The following is a 22,097-nucleotide window of genomic DNA, read 5'->3' as shown; positions in this document are numbered from 1 at the left end:
TGTGAGATGAATGTGAGCACAAATAGTTGCTGAAGTCGCGCTTTTTCCACGCCGAACCGTTGCCGTTGCACACGAGCTATCGCAGTCATCTCGGTCTCATTTGGAAGGGTCGTTCTTCATCTTCAATGTCCTGCCACCAGTGGCGCGTCTTGCTCATTAGTTTTTCAGCAAAAACGCGTCATCAAGAAGCACCACCGCGCGATTCTATTGGCTGCTTGGGGCATGTGACAAAAGCTAGGCACCCGATTGGCCAAGTGGCGTTCCCGGAATCTGCTTTTTCATCGTGACGCGCACGGACATGTGTCATGTTGTCATGGAGTTGTCGACTGCTTGCTGCAGTAAAGAAGTTCCTCGCCTCACTAATTTGTAAAGCGGGTGTGGTGATCGTTCGTTCGCTGTGAACATCTGAAAAAGCCCTGCTTTTACTCAGGACAGGTAGTATAGCAAACTCGCGGCGATCAACGGCGGTCATCAGGTCATTAGTGTAGGCCTAACTCACGTACGAGCCCATCGGTTGTCTACAACATCGCTGAAAGAGGCCGTGGTTTGGAGCTTCAACAGTTACAGGACGGCAAGTAAAAAAGCAGAAGTGAAGCTACGAGAAATAGCAATGTTTGCAACGATGGAACGGAAGCGCAGTCTTATCGCTAAATGCGCCGATGCCGCGGGTTCCTCTCATCTGACGTGAACTGCGTCACTGGTCATCAGAGTGGAGTTCGCCGCGCGTCGGCAAACAACAGAAAATCAATTCGTTTACGGTGAACGTGCTCGCCGCCCGTGCAATGAAGGCTACTGGCAACAGGTAGAGTGCTTGTAACGACGCGTCCGCAACGATGAACATATTGCGCCGCAGCCTCCACTCGAAAATGTGGCAATCTTCATGTGAAAAGGAAACTACCGTAATTGCTCGCATAATCCTCGCACTTTCTTTGGCGGAAACGCGATGCAAGGTTCGGGGGTGCGAAAATTACGCGGGGAAAACTTTTCACGAAAACGTACAGAGCGAAAAAGAAAATGAAGTGGCTGCAAATTAGGATTCTCACACCAGCAACTAACAGCAAGCTTCGAGAAGTACTAATTAAAATTTACCTGAAAAATAAAAGCACAGGTTCAACACAAGGCAAGATTTATTTGAGACACAAAAAGTGCAAGCAAATAGTCGAGAATTAGAATACCATACGCAAAGCTTGTGGGCGTTGCGGACGTGGCAGTAGCTTTTGTTGCTCAACAGGAGCCCTCAAAAGGTAGGCGTAGGAGGTCAGTATTCGGCAGGTAACTATTTATCAGAATCGTCCGCAGTTTACCGTATTTACTCGATTCTACCGCGCCCTCGATTGTAACGCGCACCCGATTTCCACCGCGAAAAAAAAAAAAAAAAAAAAACGTAAGACATCGATTGCAACGAGCACCAATTTTTCTCGCTGGCCCGCACGATCACACCACTCGAAAAAACGACTCCTTTCGGGAGCGTCTTCCATTTAAATATGAGGTACGGGCGAAGCTTGTGCCCATCTGACGTGTAACAGAGCATTGCCGTCACTGTAGTTTTACCGTGGACCGATGTCAGCACGCGAACCTGCTTCGCCCCCTTCTTCTCGACGGTTGTGGTGCCAGGCATTCCCGATTTGCCCAAGCAGGTAGCCGTTGTTCCGCCGCAAGTTTAGGACGAACCTCTGAAAACTGTGAAGCTTTTCATCGTACTCCTCCGCAAAACTTTGCGCATATGCATGTTCTCCTTTGGAGAGAAAAGCCTTTCCTCTTCATAAAGTTAGTTAGCCAGCACCTGCTCGCTTTAAACTGGCTCCGCATTAGACCTTTTTCTAAGACTGCATAGCCTGCATTTGAAGCAGTTTTGTCGTCACGGGCCGCTGTGCCGCTCGCTGCTCAAGCACATACTCGCCGCGCAGCTCTTTAATTTGCGGAAAGCGACCCTGCTGTGGTCCACTGAAGCCTTTGCGTGAAGCTTTGCTGTCGACAATCTTCTGCTTTTGTTTCCGCCGGTCCCGCACGCACGTTTCAGGAACTCCGAACGACCGCGATGCGGCTCGATTTCCGTCCGTTTCTGCACACGCGATGACTTTTCTTTTAAAAGCGGCATCGTGGTGCATTCGAGTTTTTGGAGTCAGCCCTTCCACGCCGTCGATGCTAATGCACTACTAGATGACGAACTCCTCAGCACACGTACGAAGTGCCGCACATGGGAAACACATAGGCAGAAATGGTCGACGCGCCATGCCGACGCACGTAGGGGGCGGCCATTTTGGATTTGCCGATGGCAATAGATTGACCGTAATTTTTTTGTTCGTACTTGATTCTAACGCGCATGCGATTTATGAACTCGCTTAACCGAAAAAAAGGTGCGCGTTAGATTCGAGTAATTACGGTACTTCTGAAGAAATAAAGTTTACCATCAATCCCAGCCCAATGCGTCTTGGTGGCTTTCAGCTGCCGTCACCAGTAGCGAACACAAAACTCGTATGCTTTGAAAGACCTAGCGGTGGCCCTGTTGCCATTGCTTAGATCGTGATCTATCACTTTTAACTTGAAAGCAGCCATGTAGCTTCAGTATCGCCCCATAATGTGACAAGATTACCGACACAACATACTAAACATGCCGCAACGCACACTTGCCACTTTGGCTTGGCTTAGGTTGGATTGAATCTCCGTGCTATAATAGTACGCTTGATGCTTAAGAGATGGCGCATGCTATCATTATCAGAATTTCAACTTCACTATTTGAAGGAAAAAAAAAGATAAATCTAGTGTTTGGTTCACTAAGTATTGCGGCTAGGTGGCGTTAGCTGCTTGATTGAAAGGGTACAGCCACAACAATTCATCTATCCAGAAGCTGGAGCGAGCAGACGACATTATTGCGTCAGTTTTCGGGGGTGCGATAATTACTCGAGGAAAAAAAAATCGTATTTTTGTAGGGCGATGGGGGGGGGGGGGGGGTGCGAGAATTATGCGAGTGCACGGATTACGCGAGTAAATACGGTACATGCCTGGTGTTTACTGAGAAAGCTGAATTTGCAAATCATTGTAAATAAACAGCTTTTCCATGCTACTGTCTGCCCAAAATGGACTTGTGTTTTTGCCTGATTTCTCAGGATTCAAATTTTGCTGCAGTTGCACACTTGTCTAAGAGATGTCTCTTCCTCCAGAGCAGCTAGTACTGTAATTTTTGTTTTGACATGTAGCTGTATCTTTAGTTTACACAATGGTAGGTGTGAATTTTTATTTATTTATTCAGGTTACCCCTAAAGGCCCTCTAGAAGAGGGTATTACATGGGGGGGGGGGGCCAATTGAGATCTTTAAAAAATTTTATTTTTGCCAGAAATTGGAGCATAATGTGGGTGTGTCTACAACACTGAAATGCTAGGTGTGACAAACCTTGCTAAAATTATCAAATCAAAAAGCACTCCTACCGTTGTTTAGCATATGTTCATTAGTAAACAGGCATGTGCTAATAGTAGCTCCGCAATACAAATTTTTTGTCATTATACTGGCAAACAGTAGGTAATTAATTTTGGGATATCTCAAAAATTAATTGGTTTAGAGGAATAGTAATTTCATTTTTAAAATCGTCATCAAGAACTCAAGCACACTGTGAATTTTCTCTATAAACACATGAAAATATCTGGCATTTCGTCTCATGCACGGTGTCCCTCCTCAACAGCAGTTTTTACGCTTCCGCACGCGTGCGAAGGCATGCTGAGCCAAGTGCGAAGTGTGCGAGAACAGGTCCTAAATACGAAATAAATCTCGAATTATCAGAATCGGTGGGGTAGCGTACGCACGTGCACTAGAACGATACGATAAGGCAAGACGCAGACGATCGAATACACTCGGTGGACGACTACGTCGGCAAACACTCTGGTCACTCCATGCCGGCGACGCCATCGACAGTAGCAGCGATCAAAAACGGGCGATGGCTGACCGGTCTTCGAAAGACCGGTGACAGTCTAAAAATGCGGGCCTTGTCTGGCAATGCGGGATGCTCAGAGTAGCGGTGAAACAAAGGACGGAGGGGTGCGTAACAAAAAGCGGTCGGGGAGAGCGGTAACTAGAGGGGCGTGGAGGCAGGGTCGGCATTTAACAATAAGAATCTATGGGCACCTCGCCGATGCCTGATCGGTTGTCAAACGTGGTTTCCCTGAAAATCTGTGGAGCACCGATTCTGTTCGCTGTAGCCAGTCGGCGGTGCTTGGAGACGTTCATTGTAAATGTGATTTTGTGCCATTGAAACAATGTATATTTTCACGGTCACATGGATATTGTTTATTTTAAGGGGGGATGCTACACCTTCCAAAAACTCTTTTATTTTTGCGAGTACCTCAGTCAAATTTGGAGAGCCTATGTAGATTTTACTGCTTACTTCAAAAATCTAATTCTTTTTTTGCTGTGACAATTAGTTTTAAAGATATAATGAACTGTGACTTTTTCAATTAAGGCCTAATTAGCTAATTAACTGTAACTTGGATATTGATGTGCAACCTATAGAACCAATTCGGTATGTTCACAGTGTGCAATAAAGTATAAATCATTGTTCTGGGCTATTTCGAAGCAAAGTTGTGGGATGTTGAATATGACATGAAAAATTTCCCCATCTACACTTGAAACAAAAGATCCATTTAGAGAATTTTCTCCAAAAATTATTACAATAAAACTTACTTTACGACACATCCCCTGCATTTATCTTCGAAACAAAAAAGAAATCGTAATGATAACCCAGATAGAACAAGAGATATTGCTCAGGCATAATGGGAAGCACATGAAAATTGTCGTTTTGAGAAATCGAGAAAAAACGTGGGCACACATTTTTATTGCAGAAGATGCAACAAGACAACCTCAAAACGCACCAGAAGCATAATCTGAATGCATTCTGTGCTCATGCCTCCTCTTCACTAGCTTCCGGAGTTCCAATGAGGCTGTTCTTTTCTTGTTGGAGACAATGCTGCGACGGTGGTCTTTTTCTCTCGCTCTCCTGGCACCAGTACTTGTCGCATTCATGTCCATTTCACCTAAGATTGCCGTTGCAGAATTCAAATTGCCCGTGTTGAAGCGCAGCACTGCTTCTGCAACAGCTGCTTCAACAGCGAACAGGGACGCATGGTGCTCCTTGGGGGCCAAACTCCAGATTACCGAATGTAGGCTCTCGTTGGAGTTCTGCGTTTTGCCGCGTTCGCACCTCTGAAGCAGGGCTCTTTCCGAAAGCCGGGTATAAACCGGTAGTAATGCCTCTGCCACGTCTTTCGGTAGATTGTAGGCATGCCTGGGGTCGGGCTCACCCTTTGCTTTTGCGGCATTGTGCCGACACCATGAAGTTTCACCAGCTGGGCACAGACTGTGGTCCGAGCATTCATCAGTGGAGGTGACGTGGCGGTATGTGGCCATCACAGCCTTTTGCATCTCGCCCACGTCACCTTCATGCGATTTCAGAGCCCGGCCATAATATGTGCTCAGCCTGGTGATCAGCTCACCTGTGAGCCTGCCTTTCCCACCAAGGCCTCTTTTCCCATCGCACTTTTGTTTCTGCACCAGGTTTCTCAATGCGGTGCCCATCCGTTTCTGTACATGATTAATACAGTCTCCCTTCTGCACGTCAATGTAACCATACACCTTGGCGTCTTGTATGGCGCAAAATGTCCTAGAGTCTCCATCAGACAGCATAGTTGTGTAGCGCAGGCCATGGCGTTCAAGCGACCTCTGAAATAGAATTAGAGCCGCCTCCACTTCCATTTGCCCCGCTTTGCTGTTCGTATTTTTTTGGCATTTGTGGTTAGCCTTCCATTCTTGATAGCCCTCACTACTAGGCTTTGGGCCCACCTCGCAGCCTAGGCAAAAGTTGGAAAGAACGACGTAGTCCAACACATAGCCACTAAATAATTCGATAACTGTGCCCACGCCGATGTGGGAAGAATGGCCTCGCGTCTTCCACGTGCCGTCGTAGCTAACGGCAATATTACCCCGGTGGCCGAAGCACAAGTCATCATAAATTGTTCTAACCTTTTCCGCACATTCGTTCATAGCGGACTCAGCCGCTCGCGTTGCAGCGGGTGCCAGCGTGTTCTTCAAATGCCGCTGAAACGTCTTGTGGTGCATACCGCGGTGTGAGATGCCCATTGTTGCGAAAATATCGTTCATTTTCGTTTGGCCGTTGCCGGTAGCCACCATCGCCCTCGAAGCGAGAAGATTTACTTCAAACGGATTGCACGTTTTCGTGCCGTTCGCGCGGGGCGAAGTCCATTCATTCGCGATCTCGCCGCACCTTTCACACTGCACTAGCACTTTCACGGCAAGTCCGTAGTCCCGATCCCCTCTGACGATCGTAGCCGGTCCGTGGCAGGCTTTGCAACACAAGGCACCCATTATCGCGTTTAGGATATCTAGATGCATAAGCAGATAAGGAGCAGCATGGTCCGAGTCCTGTGCGGTTGCCTCGCTACAACTCGCGGTGAAAAAGTCAATTTTCCGTGCAGTTGCTGGCGCCGATGAAAGCCGGTCGAGCGTCGCTTTCTCCCGGGCATGATTTTCTTCAACTTCGGCGTTTGTCACCACCTTGGCGTCGATTCGTAGTCGTCCGGAGTTCGCTTCACCGTCATCGTCGTCGGAGGCAACGCGCTCGGTCGCACCATCGCTGAACGGCCGTGGAGCGTCGACACATCGTTCGTCGGAGTCAACCAAGGGCTCTGATGACTTGTAGACTTTCTCCCACGACCTTTGCGTTTCCTGTGACCAAATGCGTGCACGGTCCGATACTTTTTTGCGTTTCCAGGCATAGCGATACGATCAGAAGCTTCAGAGTGCTCTGCCGATTTCGAGGCGTCACAGCGGTAACCCTTTCAAAATGGCGTCGGGTCGCATATGCAGGCGCAAGCCGCGAGCTTCCAGCCAACCGGAAAGCGCCATTTCAGTCACGTGCGCCGTTTAGCCAATGGCAGTGAGCGCGGCTCTTCGTCTTTGAGGCCCCGTTTTTCGAGCCGGGGAAACGCTCAATGTTGCTTACTGAATAAAAAAAACAGCTGAAAACGCGTTCTTTCAAACAAGACCAAAATGGCGCCGATCGAGCGCGTAGTTCCCGCGTATCGTAGAGCCGAAACCTGCGCTATTCGCCCTCAATTTAAAGGGCAGGACGCCCGTTTTCGGTTTTTTAAAGTTGAATAACGATAAAAGTTGATGGTATTCGGCTATGAAATTTTGTAAATAGGTGCGCAATGATGTCGGGAACGCGAAAAGAAGGTCCGCGAAAACTCGATTTTTTGGCTGATTTTCGGTCCCGAAGTGCCGCGTCCCCCCTTAAGCGGAAGGTGTTTTAAGTGGGGCCGTTATATGTGGACTCGACTGTATAACAGTTTGTGGCAATGCATGCTCAGATGGGCGCACACCTTAAACATGCAAAGAAGGAAACTGCCTCGCGGCCTGATGTAACGCTACACGACCACTTGGCGACGGAAAATAAACACAGTCGAACCTCATTAATTCGAACTTCCAGTGAATTCGAACTCGCGCTGAGGTCCCGTCAAAGCTATGTGTATTCCAATGGGAGAAAATGCCCTGTAATTCAAACGCACAAGCACTTGTGACGATTAATTCGAACATACCGCGCTCAGAAAATGCTCTCAGCGCCATGCCAAATCCTGCAGCGGCACACCTCAACGCTGCGCGCGAAGAAGAAAAAGAAGAAAAGGAAAGATTGTTTGCCCTCTCTCAAATGCCACTCTGCGAAGCGCGTGTGCCACGCTTCTCCCTTTTCTGTCTCTGCATGTAGAGACCCTTCCCCTTTCAAGGCCGCTTGCGTAGAGAGAGGGAAAAAAAAAAAAAGCTGTCGCGGAGAGTCTTCTTTTCTCGGTGCAGAGGGTAGCAGCGGAGATGCAGTCGTTGCCATCATCTTTAAGGTGCGGCGAGGAAAATCGCTTTGCAAGACAGTGCCGCTTCTCGGTCATGTGACCCGCTGAGTGCTTCTTCAATCTTCTCCGCTGGCTGCGTGAGGAGGACCGCTCACTCAATCGCGCGTGGCGTGGCTGAAGGTCGGCGCAGTAGTTTTGAAAGAGCCGTGCCAAACGAGCGTCAAACTCTGCAGAAATCGATATACTTAACACACTACAGTAGTTTTTTTTTATAGACTAATTTAGTTCGTTATGTACATTTACTGGTCAATTTATTTTTGTTACAACGATGTTTAAAATGCATGGTTCTCAATGGAGCTTCCGCCTCACCGCGGTGGTCTAGTGGCTAAGGTACTCACTCGGCTGCTGACCCGCATGTCGCGGGTTCAAATCCCGGCTGCGGCGTCTGCATTTCCGATGGAGGCGGAAATGCTGTAGGCCTGTGTGCTCAGATTTGGGTGCACGTTAAAAAACCCCAGGTGGTCGAAATTTCCGGAGCCCTCCACTACGGCGTCTCTCATAATCATATGGTGGTTTTGGGACGTTAAACACCACAAATCAATCAAATCAATGGAGCTTTCTAGGGGAATTTCATTTATTTCGTTATATTTATTATTTCGTTATATCCCGTTACGTTAAAACGAGGTATGAGTGTACTATTTGTACCTTGATTTACTGTTTGTGCATTTCTTCTTTGGCGCATGTGCTCTGGCTTTGTTATAACAATGTCGTAGGCGCTTGCATCGATTTTGCCGAAGTTATCTAAAATTGGTGCTTGTCTGCCCTCTTCTTTTCAATAGGCCTCAGCTTGCTTTTGTTGTGGTGACCAAGAGAATCTCCGCTCGTTTCTTTAGCGTTGACAACAGGGGTGGTGCATACCAGAACCCTCCCCCGGGAACTGTGATTGACAACAATGTCACCAGGCCTGAACGGTGAGACTTTCACTTTGTAGTGCAGAGAACATGGCATGAAAGGTGGATGAGAAAAATACTTGAGACGGGACATGCTCTTTTCAAGTCTAGGCTAGTGGATCTCAAATGAGGGTTTGCGAAGCTGCTTTTGTGAAACCCATCCCCAAAGACCAAACCAAGAAAACAAGCTTGCCTAGGTACACTTGACTGTGGCACAAAGTACATTTCGTGAAAAAAAAGGGGGGGGGGGGGGCGGAGGGGGGAAGCGCTCTTTCATCATTTCCACTGGTCCAATAGGGGTCACAGAATCATCCAAGAATTACCGGTCTAGATCTTCGTTCTTGGTTAGTTTTAGCCATATGTTTGCGTTATGAATTTCCAAAGAAGTGTCTGGGCATTAGCCCTATGGGAACACCATCAGTGTTCCCATAGGGCATATCATTTTTTCGGCCGATTTTTCATACGAATTTGCCCTAGGAAGTTGGTTTTTTGGGACTAAATCACTTGTTTTGAGCCATGCCACGAACCTGTATGAACGCCGCCATGTTGAATTTTCTGCCGGCTTGACTAAGCTTAGTGGCTTAATTTTAAAGTGGCTTTCCTGCTTTCAAGATTGGAAAGCAAACGTCATATTTCACGTTTTGGAGGCCGTGTCTGCTTTAGAAATCGCAGCACGGGACCAATTTTTTTCGTCTTCGGTCAGCTGTCGTCATCGCACCGTACAGGGAGGAGACGGAGCTGCACTGTGGTGGAGTGAATGTGCCTGCCACAATGACATTAGGGGGTTTTAGAATAGCACACCGTGCGCTCGCTGCCTCTGCGCATGCGTCGTAACGCTAGTCGCCATTCGTCGCCTCCCCGCAGAAAATTCGAAATAGCGTGCAGCGATCACGGCCCGCAAAGTGTTGTGTGTAGCTTTCGTGCATTTGAGTTCGCGGTCGGAGCAAAAGTCCCTAGACTTTTCCCTAGGGGGAGCAAACGCTATTATAAAACTTGTATTGCGTCTGCTATACCCCCAGCACCTGCAAACGTTATTCTAAAACTCCTTATTTAAAGACTTCGCTTGTGCGGACGATAACAATTTCGTGCGCGGAGCCCACAGACGAAATTTTTCATCAGGTTCGGATAATGACGCCGATGATCGGCCAGAGCTGTCGGCAGCGGAGATCGCCGCTGCGGTGACGCTTTTGTCAAGCATTTACGGTGACGATGCCACCTTGGCGCAAATACGGGCTAACAAAATTGCTTCCAAGCGTAGTATGAAGCAAGGCAGAATCATGGACTTTTTTAAGCCTGCTTGATGTAATAAAATTCATATTTCTGACAAAAAAGAATTTTTCAGCCTGTTCGATTTTTGGGACTTTTTTTCGGTTCCCACGAGGTCCGAAAACTCGGTTCTTTATTCCTGTTTATAGTCCCCAAAATATGTTTCGTGGCAGCAACTCGTATAAAATCTCTTCATGCTTCTCCTTAACACACTTGTAACAAGGCTAACTTCTAGGAACTGCTACAGTGGTAAACAAATTTGCATGCGAGAGCACAAACCTGAAGCTATGCAGCTCATTGACACCATCCATAGAAGTGAATAGTAAATTATTTCAATGTCAATAATTTCAGATGCCCTCACACAGTAGAAAAATTTGTTGTTGACTATATTGCTAGCTTTCTGGTTTCACTATAATGCATATAATTGTATTTAAAACATGTTTTAAGCTGTTGCCAAGAAACTGTTCAAGCTGAGTGTATTTTAGTTTTAACATTGAGCAAGCACTACATTTGCTGACTGATGATTCAGGGAGGCTTGACTCAACACTTGAGTCAAGCCTCAAACGCTGGAACCGTGAAGCGGTTCCAGCGTTTGCCCAATAGGTGTCTTGCATTTGCTTTTTGACCTTGAACGACCTTTTTTTTTTAAGTAGAGGAGCAGCTCGTTTCGCTCTTCATTGACTGCATTGAAAAAAATGCTCTGCTGCTTGCAGTGGAAGGCAACAGTGCGCATGTATTCAATGTGGAACCTGTACCTTGCAGGTACGACTTCTACCTAGTCTCCCAGAGCGTTCGTCAGGGAACTGTGGCACCCACGCACTTCAACGTCATTCATGACACAACAACACTGAAGCCAGAGCACATGCAGCGTCTCTCGTACAAGCTCACCCACTTGTACTTCAACTGGCCGGCAAGTTTTTTTGTACACCTTCACAGAGAAGAGGCAGATTCGTTATATGTGTGGCTGCCTTGTATTGGGCTAATAAGCAGCAGATAAATGCAGAAGGGTTTGTAAGAACAAATTGTGTAGCTTCTGTTGTTGGTGTGTAACATACTAAAAAAATGTGTCGTAAAACTCATAGGTTCATACCAATTCACTGGGGGGAAATCATGCGCTAGTGTTTGTTAGCATGGGAGTGAATGGTAGGACATCGATTTTGCTGAGCTTCGTGTTTCTCCCGTGTGGCCTGCAGCCGCTTTGTCACGTGACAAAGTCCAGCAGTTACACATTACCAAATAAGTTCGCAAGGTTCCTGGAAAGCCATTCTTTTATCTGAAACAAAAGCCAGAACACTAAGAACTAAGCCGAAAGCGCATTCGATGTCGAAAACACGAAGGATCTGCAAATCCATGTACTGACTGTCGTTGCCTGAACGATCGCTGTACTACAGTTGCTCCCTCTAGTAACTACTGTCTAAAACTCCACGATTAGTGTCCTTACGACTTTGATTCTGTGTTATAAGGCAGGGTGTGCAAACACAAACGCATGATATTCATGACTTCCCTCTTGCTTTTTTTTTTTTATATATAACAAAAGTTTGTGCCAAACTATGCTTTCCGAAGAGTGTGGGAGTGTTTCAGATGAGCCTTCTTTTTCCTCGCAGGGCACTATCAGGGTCCCTGCCCCATGCCAGTATGCCCACAAGCTGGCCTTCCTGGCAGGACAGAGTCTTCACACCGAGCCACACAAGAGGCTTGCGACCACGCTTTTCTACCTGTAAATGCAGTCTCATCTCGGGGAAGGCCACAAATCACTGCCAAGTCCAAATCGTGATCATTGTCAAAGTTGAAAATGTGTTTTTTTTTTTCCCTGTCTCTTTCTTGTCAGCTTCACATTTTTAGATGAGGCTGACTGCCAAGCTTTGTGCCCCCCTTCTCTTATTTTATTAATCACGACCATCTTGTATTATTTTGGAATTACTTTTGCAGTTGAATGGTAATTGGTGATGGAATCATCCCAACAAGTCGTAGAAAGGTTTTTGACACAGGGGCATTACATATAGATTAGTCCCCACTTTGTAATTCTTTATCGGAACATGAACACTCTACCTCCAGTTTCGTCATTTAGAAAAAGACCCCTGCAGCTGTTTTTGTATCATTTGTTTGTGGAAATACTGTGGCGAGGTGGTATTGTCGTTTTGATAGTTTCATTGCTACAATAAATGAGTCATGTAGCAACTCATTTTGCCAAAGGAAGGTGTAACTTGGCAGAGGTTAAGTGCCTTGTCATATCATTTCATTGTTAAAAGTTCATAACATTTATGAATAAAAAGTTTTTTGCTACGTGCATTGGTCTGTGTTTACTTACAAGGTATTATTCTAGCTAGTTGTCACTATGGGACTACGAAAGTGCACAGGCTACCTCGTACAGGGCACTGAAACACATGGATTCAAGCGGTCATTCTTAATAACACTGCTCGGAAAGTTGTAGAACACTGTAAATCGTAGTGACAGTCCAGAAGTAGTACAAGGCACGGTGTGATAGCTTTGATTCTGCACTTGAACTAAAAGTATGGCGGTGTGATCACTTTGCTACTCGCTGTAGCGGATGATCACTGCGGGTTCAGGCTTAGCGAGCCACAGGGCCGTGTGTCTGTCGCCTGCTCACGTGTAGCGCGGCGCGGCAAAACAGACGGTGTTCGATTAACTGAAATACACACACTTCATTGCCTTTGGTGGCACCCCGAAGAACAGCACAACGTCCGCTTGCGGGACGCGGAGAGCAAAGGCTCCCGCACGCGGACGTTCACAAAAAGGGGAAACCGCGAGCACGTAGCAGCTGGCAATGGCTAGCTTTGACACGCCGGTCGGAAAAAGGTCCCTCGCGGCTATGCTGCGCACTCTTACGATGGCCACTGGGCCTGGTCACGAGAGTTAGGGCAAACCTCGTACGCGTTGGCCTACGGCAGGTGCGGCTTGGTGTGGTGCGACCACTTCAAGCACTAGGCACCGCTGTTGTAGCGTAAGGTACCGAAGCTAACACTCGGGTAAAGGCCTTCCGGGGATGCCAAGGCCCCCAGGCAGGCTACAGTCCGGCGATTCCCAAAGGGGACGTGGCCGACCAACAGAACCTTTCCGGCGCGCACGTGACTCGGCCTCTCAATTCTCGCAGCCCCCGAGAACATGTGACGCGCGTGGCGCTCTTTCGCCACGCGCCATTACCACAGCACCAAAAAAGGATAGCGGCAGTACGGCGGAATGCCCGCGACATGGTCGTGGGCGCGCCTCAGATTCCCACATCCTCCTCTCCTAATTCACTCTATATACCGGTCTGCAAAGGCAGCCGGTCGTCGCCGATGCATGCAAAGACGCAATGGGCAACAGCTAGCCTCAAGCCTAGCCCTGCAACTGAAGAAAAAAAAAAAAATGGAACAACACAAACAATACTCTCTGCGCAATAAACTCAGAAGTTAGCGCTCCTGTCTTTCGTGTCCTTCTTGTCTCTGTGTCGTCGTTTTGTTCTCGCGCTATAACTATCGTCATGCCATACCAACTAGCCCGAGCTGCCACACTTCTAAGTTACCGCGGAAAGGGTTTGCTCGTCGGCGCACTCACCCTATTCTCCGCTCTGCGGCTCCGCCGCCGTTTTGCCCCGCTCACTTGCGCAAAGGCACCGCTAGCGGTTGTCGCACCGGGATTCAGGCTCCTGGTAGACACTGGCTCATGAGATAGTGCGTCAGCTACCACGTTAGTGGTAGCTGACCCGCTATCTTATGACCTTTCGATACTATCTCACTATCGCACTATCTCATGACCTTTCGATACTGCACTGAAAAGTCGTAATGCTGTAGGAGAGCCCAGCGCGGTAGCCTGCCTGCAGGCTCACGGAGCCACATCAGCGAGCTAAGCGCGCTATGATCTGTTTACACCACAAATTTTGTCCCATCAAGGTATACATCAAACTTCCGTAGTTCAAACACGATGGCGAGACACCCCCTCTCGGTCACGAAATAATTCTTTTCCGTGGGTATCAACGAGCGGCTGAAAGACCAACGGCTCCAACATGCCATCGTATTCCTGTAGGAGAACTGCTCCTAATCCCAGTTCACTTGTGTCAGTCTGGACAACAAACGGTCTGGTCAGGGAGCTTGAGCTGCGTTGTCTTCGCAATGGCACTAGACAGACTGCAAAACGCCTCTTGCTGCGCAGGTCCCCATCGCCACTCAGCTGACTTACCCAACTAGCTTGGTCAAGGGCACCTGCACTTGGGCAAAGGACGGAATGAACGACCGGTAAAAATTGGCCATTCCGAGAAAGCGGCGCGTGCCGCGTATGTCCTTGGGTGTGGGGAAATTGAGGATTGCTCGAAATTCTCCCGGTCTGGCTCAATGGAGCCTTCGCTCAGCGTACAAGTAACTGAACTCGGGTTTGCGCTAGTTGGGCCTTTGCGGGATTTAACGTCGTCCCGGCGGCTCTCGCCCTCTCGAGCACATATGTAATGTGGGTCAAGTGTTCTTTAAAGGTTCGTGAATAAATGAAGGTGTTGTCGACGTAGTACATGCAGTAAGATCACTTTCCTTCCCCGAGGACACGGTCCATGAGTCTCTGAAAAGTCGCAGGAGTATTGAAGACCAAACGGTATACGAGTGAACTCAAATAACCCCCTGTGAGACGTGAACGCTGTCTTGCACCGGTCGCGCCCATCCGTCCGGACCTGTAGGCATCTAATGTGGTAAAGTACTGCGCAGTGCCGAGGTTTCCTACGATGGAGCTAATCGTGGGGAGCGGATAGGCATCCTTACGAGTTACTCCGTTCAAACGGTGGTAGTCTACACACAGGCGATGACTGCCATCTTTCTTAGGCACCAACACTATTGGAGACGCCTAGGCGCTGGACGAACGGCGAACGTGCGCATACCTGCGGCACACCCGACCTTTTCGGCATACCTGCGCGGCATACCGCCGCGCAGGTATGCCGAAAAGGTCGGGTGTGCCTGCCTGATCACCCGTTCCACGCGCTCTTCGTTCGAGGCTCAGCGATAGAGAAAAGGTCTTCCATCGCGCGTACGTACTCCCGAAGAGACTCATCAGGAGCTTGTGTGCGGAGCTCGAGCTCGCGCCGTATCGTGCTCTCGTAGTCAGCAGGTAAGAATTCGTGCAGGAAGGCCGCGTGGAACTCATTGAGGGTTTCTGCTAGGTGGCCGGAAAGCCGATACCACCTAGCCACTGTGTCAGTAAGCGCAGCCAGGGACACGCTCGCTGGATTCCAGGCCGACCGGTTGTGCCCTCGCGATCTCCGACGACAGTGAAGCTCTGGCCGCCTGCGTTGCAATAATCCTACGCCATCTCCTGACGCCGGCCCCCGACGACAGCGTAGCTCTAGCTGACTAGATTAGCCCTACGCCATCTCCTGTCGCCGACAAGAGCTCTCTCAAGTGGTGCCCCGTCCTCGGACTCCTGCAACCGTGTCTATCTTTCCTGTCTTCTCCTTACTTCTGTCGTTCGCTGTCCCTGCGCCTCGCTCTCTCCTTCCTCTCTACCTTTTAATCCTATCTTTTTAATTCCTTCTCTACCCCCATCCCTCGTGAGCTACTCTTGAGGTGTCCTCCCCCTGAGAGACAGTCAGTTACGGGGCTCACTTTTCACTTAAAATTACTCCCCCCCCCCCGCCCGCGCGTCCGAGCACTTCCTGGTCGTCGAGACCCATATGACTCTCTGGTAGCGTGTGAGGGAGTCCAGGCAATCTCTTGCACTCTGCAGATCACCATACTTGATGTAGGTCGGAACGGCCAATATGACAGCGGGATGAGGGCGTTTTGAAACGGCCGCAAGCGTTTGGACTGCCCCCGTGAGTGCCTGAATCATTTGGGCGGCATTTTCCAGCAGCTTCTGTGCACCCGATTCAAAGGAAGCAGTCGGTGCATTGGCGGCGCAGTTTCAAAATGGATACTGGCCGTGTGGCAGCTTGGGCTAGTTGGTATGGCATGACGATAGTTATAGCGCGAGAACAAAACGACGACACTGTGTCGTCATTTGGATACTGGCCGTCGCGCCATTGTGGAGCGCCTGTTCACAGCCGCCTCTTTGGGCAGCTTCACGTAAAATTGCTAAGCCGCTTGCGGCTAGCGGTGCAGGCGCGTGCTCGAAATGAGCGTAGCAGCCAGCGGGCAAAATTTGGCAATGGCCGAGGCCGCGTTTCCGATCTGCGCCCCGGGAGCTGCACTGAGAGCCGTTTTGCAGTGCTGTGACATGGTACTGCCGTGCATTCCAAAGGGAGCAGTAGCAGTCCAATTTGCCCGTGTGCACTGTTCGGGTTGAGCTTTGGCCCCGGACCCAAAACACGCTACCTCTTCAGTGGGAGCTGTTACGTAGCGCCTAACATCCCGACTGGGGCTTGTGACAAGCGAACGTGCGCGATTGTGATGCTCAAGGGGGGCACTGGCCCTGTTCTCGAGCAGTGCGGTACCTGCTAAAAGCATCAGCGGACAAAACTCACGCGTAGCAGACATAACGCGGGTAAACACGTCGAGCATGATTTGCAAAGGCGAGCTGACTCGGCTAAGACTAATCAAAGGCTTAATGAGCATTTGACACCACGTTGGGCGCCAGTGTGGTAACCTCGCAGCTCACCGTAGCGGACGATCACCGCGGGTTCAGGCTTAGCGAGCCACATGGCAGCGTCTCTCTCTATTCTCGCAGCCCCCGTGAACACGGGACGCGCCTGCGCGTGGTGCCATCTAGTGCCACGCGCCATTACCAGAGCACGGGAAAGAAAAAAGAGCGGCCGTACAGCGGAATGCCCGCGATGTGGTCACAGGCGTGCCCGAGATCCCCACAACGGTCAGACTACACACGGGTCCTTTGCGTAAAAATGGACTAACAATACACTGCACGTCAGTGGTAAATTGACATGCCAGTGGATAGCAAGCCCTATTTCCGGGCCAGTGCTCCAGTCAATTGTAGATGGTGCATGGTGGCATGGACAGCCAGATTAGCTCCCGCTCGTGTAGTTTCGTAAACTCTTGTGGTAGATTGTACATAAGTACAATTGGGTAACTTTGTGCATGCTTGTACTCAATGGGCATGAATCTTTTATGTTCATTCAATGCCCGTTAAGAAACTGACAATTTGCGTACCTTAATGTCAAATTACCTACAGTAACATATCTTTAAGGTAATCCACGTGCATATTAATCTGTTATCATGGAGCACTTATTGTAGAGAGATAAAACTTTTCATTTGAATAATTGAGAAGTTTCGGCTGAGGCTCTCAGTCCACAGGTTCAACAACCACTGCTGCGCCCCGTGCCCGATGGATCAGTGCCCGCTGACCACTTGAGTCGCATCTAAGAATGTGTTGTGGTTCTTGTTTGGGTTGATCACCAGAGCTGCTGGCCTCGTCTTCCTATATAGTACTAAACTATGGCACGGCATTTCCTCTTATTCGGCAGGGCATTGACATATGGTCATTTTTAGTGATATGTGTTAACTATTTGATTCGAAGAAATGCCTCAATTAGCATAGCAGATGTTACCAGCAGCTACAAACAGTGATGGATTGGCAGCTACTTTTTTAATGCTTTGTATAGCATGAACTCAATGGTGGGTACAGAAGCAGATGTGGTACATATCCACTCTGATGCACCCCCTTCATGTGGAATTGCTCTAAGCAAAATATCTGCTAACCACAAGGAAAGACTGCATTTTTATTGCAATAAAATATGGAACATTGAACATAGATGTTCTGCACATGGCAGAGTGCAATAATAGCCAATCTGAAGCAGTGTCATGGTGGCATAGCAGCAACAGACTGGTTTTTGTCTGAACAGAACAGCATTAATAATAATTGTTTGTTATTTACATCCCAAAAGCACACTTTGATTATAAGAGATACCATATTAGAATGCTTGGGAAATTTTGACCACCTGAAGTTTTTGAATGTGCACCTAAACCTGAGAACAAGGGCCTGTAATGCCTCCATCAAAATGCAGCCACCACAGCTGGGATTTGGTCCTGCATATCGGCAGTGAGCATTACACCACTAGTTCACTGTGGCAGGTAGCTGAACAAGGCTCATCAGTACTTAGTTGATGGAAAGACGATAAACAGCGAAAACGTGGGCAATAAAAAAAGGCAGCACAGTTTGCTAGCTATTACTGCAACCCTGGTGGCTTGAAGGTGGCTTTTCTAGGCATGCATGTCCACAGACAAGTTCTCTATGTTGCTGCCTATGCTGGTAACTGCTACTGTGCAAAAGTGCTGTCTGGGATGGATCCCACTGTTAGCATGATCTAAAGTTTACCAAGTCCTTCAAAAGTATGGGTTTGTCTTTATGGCATGAAAACAGCAATCAATAGTAAGCAGCTAAGTCTGCGGTTCAACTCGAACGATGATGTATCCTGCCACAATGTCCACTTGATTTTCACCAACTGTGTGAGCTTCGGCTTCTGTTCATTTCTTCCTCGCTGTTGTGTTCGGAGCCAGATGACGAAAGAAGCATTTGTCTCCTCATCTCGTACAGAATGATCGACGCTGCAATTGCTGTGTTCAAACTGTCAACACCATTGTTCGCTGGAACATGCACTCTAGCACCATCGCAGTCCACGGCAAGCTTGTGGGCCTGGAGGCTAAGCCCTTGTGTTTCTCCTCCCACCACGAGAACGCTCGGTACATTGGCGTACCTCACAGCTGTGTACTCGTAATGGGGCACATCTATCTCCCTGATATCTTCCAACTCATCCATGTCTCGGAACGACTTGTCCACTGTCAACCTCTGCCCGTCTGCAGTCACCGTCCTGTACCTAGACCCCTCATCGTCCACGTCCTCCTCTTCATCATTGGAGGTTTCTGCATAATAGAATGATGTAACAATTAAAGTTCACAATATCACATGCTCTAGCAGTCTACTCAGCCAAACAACAGTCACTAAGTGGGAGGAAGAAAGCTTAGCCTTACAGTTCTATGTACTTAAATCAAACAGTTAGCATGGTGTCTTGTAGGTTTTCGGTGCGTTGTCCAAAATGTCCAGGTGCCGCACATGGCAGCTTGTACATGATTTCCGACGAGCCGTAATGGCGTAGTTTATGGGAAATTTTAGTCTTGAGAAACTTCTATTTTTTTCATTAGCTTTTCGTTGTGCTTGGACATGGGGTGGTATGCAACTAAACATACACTTCACTAGCTGGCTCAAGCAGTTCACGATTTTGTTAAAAATTGCTTGTATCTAGAATTAGCTGCCCTTGGTTTTGTGTGAAGGTGCTTAAAATAACTACAGCAACTTTCCTAGGTGCATTTGTTGTGTGTTTCACCATTTTAGTAATAGTAACTCTTCCTATCCCCACCTACCAATCACAAATGTATTTGGACTGTGAATACGAGAGCAAAACTTTTGTCGCAGCTAATGCTCCTGCTTGTTCTTAAATAGAAAAAGCACTGCATTGCTCACTGAATTACGAGATTGTAGGAAATTTCGTTAACAATTCTACTCAATTTGCACCAGCAGAGCCATTCCAACTTCAAATTGCTGTGGACTACTATGAAACTTGGTTGAGATGTCTACAGCTTCATTTTCTGTCTGTCGTAGAGACTTTCACATCAAGCCTGATGGATAGTTCAGGGCCTAAGCCAAATCAATCAAGGTAACCATATTACATAGTTCGGTGCTTTCAACAGGAGAAACAGTAAGGCAATTAGGAATGTTTGGGTCAAGTAGAACGATGACAGTATGACACTAACCTTCGCCCAGCTCGGTGTCCATCACTGGAGATGGTCTGCATGCCCCAATAAGTGCTTCGCTATGGTGGTCCGCTAGGTAAACAGGTGTTTCGGGGCTCACATAGCTCGGCATGTATTCCCAGGCTATGCCACTGTATATTGGTATTCGAAAATGTGACCCAGCACCGGCACGTAGCACTTTCAACTCCCATGGATCCACGCAACCTGAAGCAGTTGAAATGACAACAAAATAGGACAGTTATACAAAATGAAGTAGTGTTTTTATAGTAAGTTAGTCACATATGACCGATCTAGCAGGCATCAGCTAGTGTACTGCTGCCGCTACTGAAACAAAATGATGTCATAAATTGAATTCACTTTCAAATTTCTCATCTCTCAATTGGCAACTATATTAGCTATTAATATGAAAGTTTTAATACAAGCATTAATGAATTAGCATTGAACTGCCCTCCATGCTAGGAAACGCGGTTCCATAAGTGCACTGATACTGAATGAATGTAATTGGTAGGTGCATGCAAATACATTATTTCGAGCTGCACAGGTGTGCATTTAAACTACATTCTTAGACAGTCATCTGCTACAGCTTATGTCGTGAAATTTTTTAGCCGTGGGCTCAGGTGTAGCTGTTTGTAAACAAATAATGGCTATACTACTTAAAAATGTAAACAGTGACCTAACAAGTTCAGATAACTTGTAATGCAATATAACAGCTTAAAAAATCGAGCTATTTAAAATTTTCGACATCACACCTTTATGAGACCACAGATTGTATTATGATGATGGCTGCATGTCTGAAACCTTTACAAATCATTGTAGGTATCCCTCTATTTCGCTATAAATATTTAAGTGTACCAATAAATATTTAGCTTGGTGCTTGTGTGTGAGTGAAAGCACGCTCTCAGTGCATTTCTAATTAGCATTTGTAGTCTGCACAGTCTGTCTTGTGAAGTGCAATGTGTAAACACACGATATATCTGTGGCCGCAATGCCATTTTTCCGGCGTGACAGAGACTGGCTATCCCAATTGCTTTCTTTTAATGGTTTACCTTTGGAAAGCAGCAACTGGCTACATCCTGCAGCTGCAGCAGTTCGGATCAGCGTTCCCATGTTTCCAGGATCTCTAACATTGTCCAATATCATGGCCACAGGGATTGTGTCACCTGATCTATTAAACTCGATTTGGTCCATGGACGGCTTTTTAAACACACCTGAAAAAAGGGAGAGAGAGGGAGAGATAAGAGAAAGACACTATTATACACACGCCCACACGTTAACAAGCAGTTCAGGAAGGCTGAGCTTCGTATGGCTGAAAGTGCTCAAAAGTCGTACTCGGTGCATTTAGAATAAACATTCATAACGGCAAATTACTCCTACGTAATTCGAACTTCCAGATCTTAGGGACGTTAACAACGATTGCTCAGATATGAGTCATCTAAGACTGTGTTCAGTCTTAAGCGGCGCATGTAGGATGTGATGTGCAGCGGTGTGCTAAAATTTGCAAACAACGAAGTCACACGAAATATGCCTTACCCATGACGCCGGGACATGTCGTCATGTCCGACCAAATTTTCATCTTCTTGTAAAACACCTTCTTTATCTGCTCCTCCTGTAGTGTGTCCAAAGGCAGACCTTCGATGTTTTCAGGAAGCGAGAAGTAAATGCTTTCGCACTCAACGCCGGCCTTTAGCGCATCGGCGATTAGTCTCTTTCCTTCCAGCAGGACCTTGTTTAGCTTTTCCCGCTTTCGCTTCATTTTGAGTTGCATCATGGTGTTTCTGTAAGAGAGAACAACCTTAACCCAGTTCTTTCGGTTGCCCCCTTCGCGAGCCATCAACACTCGACTGCGGTACCAGAGGCTCTGGCGGGCGGTACTTACGCGAATTCGTCGTCGTTGCTGCCCAACTTTACGTATCGTGGAACGTTGTCGCTCACTGGCGGTACACTCGTACTACCTTCGGTTTCTGAGGTCGGATAGATTACCTTTTGAGCCGTTCTTACGAAACCCTTCCGACGAAATCGAACCGACTGCACATAGATACCCGACCTAACGTGGTGGCTGCACATCGTAACAAACGCAGAGGCGCTCTTTCCAAGAGTCCCCATGACTAAAGTAAGGAAAAAAAAACGTGAAAACAGGATGCCTGAAGCGTGGGGACTTGCGCCGACTCGCCTATAAACTTAATTTCACTACAGCATGCCGCTAAGTGCATCAATGAGAGCGGCCATTTTAGGTTCCTGATGGATCGGATTGACTACTTGAACAGCAAGTAAATCCGAAACCGAAACTAGAACGAAGACGCGCTTTCTTGCATCGCGTCAAATCATAAAGGAGGCAATGGTCAGATGTATGGTTTATGAAT

The 22,097-nt window shown here is 47.7% G+C and overlaps 2 protein-coding genes across 2 annotated transcripts in view; one reads left to right on the top strand and one right to left on the bottom strand.

The window, feature by feature from the left end:
* LOC119176062 (piwi-like protein 1) overlaps positions 1–12,347 on the top strand; it is a 65,084-nt gene extending 52,737 nt beyond the window's left edge. The window contains exons 18-20 of the mRNA XM_075889317.1: positions 8,688–8,819; positions 10,827–10,974; positions 11,669–12,347. Of these exons, the coding sequence (XP_075745432.1) occupies positions 8,688–8,819; positions 10,827–10,974; positions 11,669–11,785 (397 nt within the window). The 3' untranslated portion in view covers positions 11,786–12,347. The remainder of the gene's footprint in view (positions 1–8,687; positions 8,820–10,826; positions 10,975–11,668) is intronic.
* A 5,964-nt stretch (positions 12,348–18,311) lies between these two features.
* On the bottom strand, positions 18,312–21,971 carry LOC119176069 (rRNA methyltransferase 3, mitochondrial). The gene is made up of 5 exons (XM_075889316.1): positions 21,614–21,971; positions 21,268–21,512; positions 20,784–20,945; positions 19,738–19,941; positions 18,312–18,849 (listed from the first exon to the last, which is right to left on the bottom strand). Exons 1-5 carry the CDS (start codon positions 21,838–21,840, stop codon positions 18,425–18,427), a joined length of 1,263 nt encoding a protein of 420 aa, XP_075745431.1. The 5' UTR covers positions 21,841–21,971; the 3' UTR covers positions 18,312–18,424.
* Positions 21,972–22,097: the final 126 nt, after the last annotated feature.

This window comes from Rhipicephalus microplus, chromosome 3 (genome assembly GCF_043290135.1).
Source record: "Rhipicephalus microplus isolate Deutch F79 chromosome 3, USDA_Rmic, whole genome shotgun sequence".
Taxonomy (NCBI): Eukaryota; Metazoa; Arthropoda; class Arachnida; order Ixodida; family Ixodidae; genus Rhipicephalus; species Rhipicephalus microplus.
The sequence above is the reverse complement of the archived record's forward strand: the minus strand, read 5'-3'. Positions and strand labels throughout refer to the sequence as shown.